The sequence below is a fragment of the Otolemur garnettii genome, unplaced genomic scaffold (genome assembly GCF_000181295.1).
Source record: "Otolemur garnettii isolate 467f Iridium unplaced genomic scaffold, OtoGar3 scaffold00011, whole genome shotgun sequence".
In the NCBI taxonomy this organism is placed as follows: Eukaryota; Metazoa; Chordata; class Mammalia; order Primates; family Galagidae; genus Otolemur; species Otolemur garnettii.
The window spans coordinates 27,515,267-27,519,352 of NW_003852406.1; the positions used below are offsets into that span (position 1 = coordinate 27,515,267).

The following is a 4,086-nucleotide window of genomic DNA, read 5'->3' on the forward strand; positions in this document are numbered from 1 at the left end:
AAAAAAAAAAAAAAAAAAAAAAACCCAAAAAACTATAAGATCAGGGGCTTGGCACCCATAGCTCAAGTGATTAGGGCGCCAGTCAGATACACCAGGGCTGACAGGTTCGAACACAGCCTGAACCTGCTAAAACAACAATGACAACAACAACAAAAAAATAGCAGGGTGCTACAGTGGGTGCCTGTAGTTCCAGCTACTTGGGAGCCTGAGGCAAGAGAATCACTTAACCCTAGGACTTTAAAGTTGCTGTGAGCTGTGATGCCACAGCACTATACCCAGGGTGAAAGCTTGAGGCTCTGTCTCAAAAAACAAACAAACAAACAAACAAAAAAACAATAGTAGAGCCAACATTTATCACTGAAGGCCTCTTCTATGTCAGGTTCCATGAGAAGGGCTTTATGCACAATTTTATTAGTCTTCAAACACCCTCTGGGAGGTTATATTATAATTATCTCCATTTTATAGATCAGGACTCTGAGGTTCAGAGGGGTTGAGTCATTTGCTAGGTATACAGAGAAAATATTAGGGGACATAGGACCCTTCACCTCCAAACCATACACTCGGTGTCTATAGCTAAGTGGTTAGGGCGCCAGCTACAAGCTCCAGGGCTGGTGGGTTTGAGCCCAGCATGGGCCTGCTAAACAAGGACAACTACAACAAAAAAATAGCCAGGCATTGGGGTGGGTGCCTATAGTCCCAGCTACTTAAAAGGCTGAAGCAAGAGAATCCCTTAACCCCAAGAGTTTGAGGTTGCTGTGGGCTGTGACCCCACTGTACTCTACCAAGGGGGACAAAGTGAGACTTTGTCTCAAAAAACAAAACAAAACAAAACAAAACACTCCAAACCTTATTATGTTAATCCTTTTTTTTGAGACAGAGCCTCAAGCTGTCTCCCTGGGTAGAGTGGCGTGGCATCAAAGCTCACAGCAACCTCCAACTCCTGGGCTCAAGCGAGTCTCCTGCCTCAGCCTCCCAAGTAACTGGGACCACAGAAGCCCACCACAACGCCCGGCTATTTTTTGGTTGCAGCCGTCATTGTTGTTTGGCGGGCCCGGGCTGGATTTGAACCTGCCACCTTAGGTGTATGTGGCTGGTGCCTTAGTCACTTAAGCCACAGGCAATCCTTTTGTTTTATTTTAATTCTAAGTATCAGGAACTATTATATAGTTGTAACTTTTCATAAACTATTCTTTTATTCACTCATATGTACCCTCTATAGTTACTTAAGAACTTTTCATTCTTTTTCCAAAATTACTTTGCTTTTGGAAATTTAAAAAAACACATACAGGCTGGGCAAAGTGGCTCACACCTATAATCCCAGAACTTTGAGAGACCAAAGCAGGTGGATTACTTGAAGTCAGGAGTTTGAAGTTGCAGTGAGCTACAATGACTGCTGTTGGAATCTACCTGGGGTAATAGAGTGAGATTCTATCGCAAAAATACATACATACATACATACATACATGTTCTTCTTCTTCTTCTTTTTTTTTTTTCTCTGTCTCATTCTGTTGCCCCATGTAGAGTGCCATGGTGTCACCATAGCTCACAGCAAGCTCAAACTCTTGGGCTCAAATGATCCTCTTGCCTGTGTTTTCCTATTTTTACTGTAGTCAGGGACTCACTCTTGCTCAGGCTGGTCTCGAACTCCTAAGCTCAAGCAATCCACCTGTCTCAGCCTCCCAGAGTGCTAGGATTATAGGCATGAGCCACCACACATGGCCAAATGCAAATCTTTTTTGGTTTTTTTGTTTGTTTTTTTGAGACAGAGTCTTACTACGTAGCCCTCGGTAGAGTGCCATGGTGTCACAGCTCACAGCAACCTCAAACTGCTGGGCTTAAGCAATTCTCTTATATCAGCCTTCCAAGTAGCTGGGACTATAGGTGCCTGCCACTATGCCCAGCTATTTTATTTTTTTGTTGTAGTTGCCATTATTGTATGGCAGGCTTGGGCCGGGTTTGAAAGCACCAGCCCCAGGGCATGTGACCAGCACCCTAGCCACTGAACTACAGGCGCCAAGCATGTTTTTTGTTTCTTTTAAGAGACAAGGTCTCACCACATTGCCCAGGTTAGAGTGGTAGAGGTTATTTATAGTTATGATCATAGTGCACTCCAGCCTCACTATGGCCTCAAGAGATCCTCCTGTCTCGGACTCCCTGAGTAACCACAACTATAGGTGAGTGCCATTGTGTTCAGGTAAGCAATAAAAATCTTGACTGTTATTGTTTGGATGAAATGCACTTTAGAATTCTGAATATCACCACCTGGCATGACTTGAAAACCTAATGTCTATGGTGACAGTCTCTGAATTTTACACTTGAACCTGCATGCAGATGATCTGGAACCTTGTTCAAATATCAGCTTCATTCTCATAGCTTGTTTCACTCATTCTGAGAATGTGAATTTCTATAACTTTTGTTCTTTTTCTTTTTTCTTTCTTTCTTTTCTTTTTTTTTTTTTTTTGCAGTTTTTGGCCAGGGAGTTTGAAGGTGATATCCATCATATGGGGCCAGCGCCCTACACCTTTGAGCCACAGGTGTCGCCCTCCTTTTTTTCTTTTTTTCTTTTTAAGAAATGGGGTTTTATTTTGTTACCCAGGTTGGAATGCAGTGGTGAGATTATAGCTCACTGTAGCTTCAAACTCCTGGGCTCAAGCAATCCTCCCAACTCAGACTGCTGAGCTGCTAGGACTATAATAGAGTGCCATCATTCCTGGCTCATTTCTACAACTTTCTGATACCGCTAGTCTGGAGTCCACACATTGAGAATGACTATAATAGACCAATGACAGAGAGCAAAAGGAAGTACTAAAATCCACCATTATACAACTGGGACAACGATGCGTAGAGTATCACGACAGACATGGAGACCTCTGGGGCTGACTCAGGCTCATATGATGACTGCTGCCAACACCAATGTGAAAAAATGTCAGAGAGGAGAATACTGGGTCCTTTCCTCCATTGGAAAGCCTCATCCTGGAGTTAATCTTTGAGAGTTGAGGCTTTGTGTCATACTAAGGAGGCCCTGCCATCCTTAGGATCAGAATGGTCTACTAAAGGAGTAGAGGCTGAAGAAACCTATTTCAGGCTCGGCACCTGTAGCTCAGCAGCTAGGGCACCAGCCATGTACACCAGAGCCAGTGGGTTCAAATCCACCCTGGGCCTGACAAACAAACAATGACAAAAAAATAGACAAAAAATTGCTTTTTTTTTTTTCAGAGACAGAGTCTTACTCTGTTACCCTGAGTAGAGTGCTATGGCGTCACAGCTCACAGCAACCTCCAGCTCTTGGGCTTACGTGATTCTCTTGCCTCAGTCTCCTGAATAGCTGAGACTACAGGCGCCTGCCACAACACCCAGCTATTTTTCATTGCAGTTTGGCTGGGGCCAGGTTCGAACCCACCACCCTAGGTATATGGGGCCAGTCCGCAAGGGCATTGCTTAAGTCCAAGAGTTTGAGGTTGCTGTGAGCTGTGACACCACGACATTCTACCCAGAGCTATAGCCTGAGACTCTGTCTCAAAAAAAGAAAAAAGAAATCTATTTGATAGTGACTTACGTTCCACTTTCTCTTCCTGGTGCTGCCTGGAAGGGTGTATCCCCCTCACCACACATTCTTCCCAGGCAGTAATTTTCCTACACTCTGGAAGGAAGTAAGGGGGCGGGTGTAGCTGCTCCAAAGTCCCAGCCTGCCTACACTTTTGCCATTTCTTTCTCCCCTCAAGAATTGCAGATTTCCTTAGTTCCTCCCATGTCTTTTAAAAAACTAAGCTAATTTAAACACACTCAAAGATGTAGGGAGCATTAGATAATGTTCTTGATATACCACATCCTGTACACAGCAAGAAGTTGGTCACGTAACAAACCCACATGCCGAGTCACTTTCCCGGGAGGAGAGAAGACAGGAAAAGATAGGAGGGGGAGCATCATTCCTACCTGGCAGTCATAAAAAGGGTGTCCCCGCCAGCACATCACATCTAGAACATAGTAGGTCTGGTTCACCTCACTGTAAATGCAATCTAGAATGGTGTAGTCTAGGGACACAAAGCAGAAAGTTAGACCAGGGTTCACCTTTCTTTTTTTTTTTTT

General features: G+C 44.1%; 1 protein-coding gene across 1 annotated transcript in view; it reads right to left on the reverse strand.

Annotated features, from left to right (window-relative positions):
- SNUPN (snurportin 1) overlaps nt 1-4,086 on the reverse strand; it is a 33,987-nt gene that overhangs the window by 8,159 nt on the left and 21,742 nt on the right. The window contains exon 6 of the mRNA XM_012801815.2: nt 3,934-4,031. Within this exon, the coding sequence (XP_012657269.2) occupies nt 3,934-4,031 (98 nt within the window). The remainder of the gene's footprint in view (nt 1-3,933; nt 4,032-4,086) is intronic.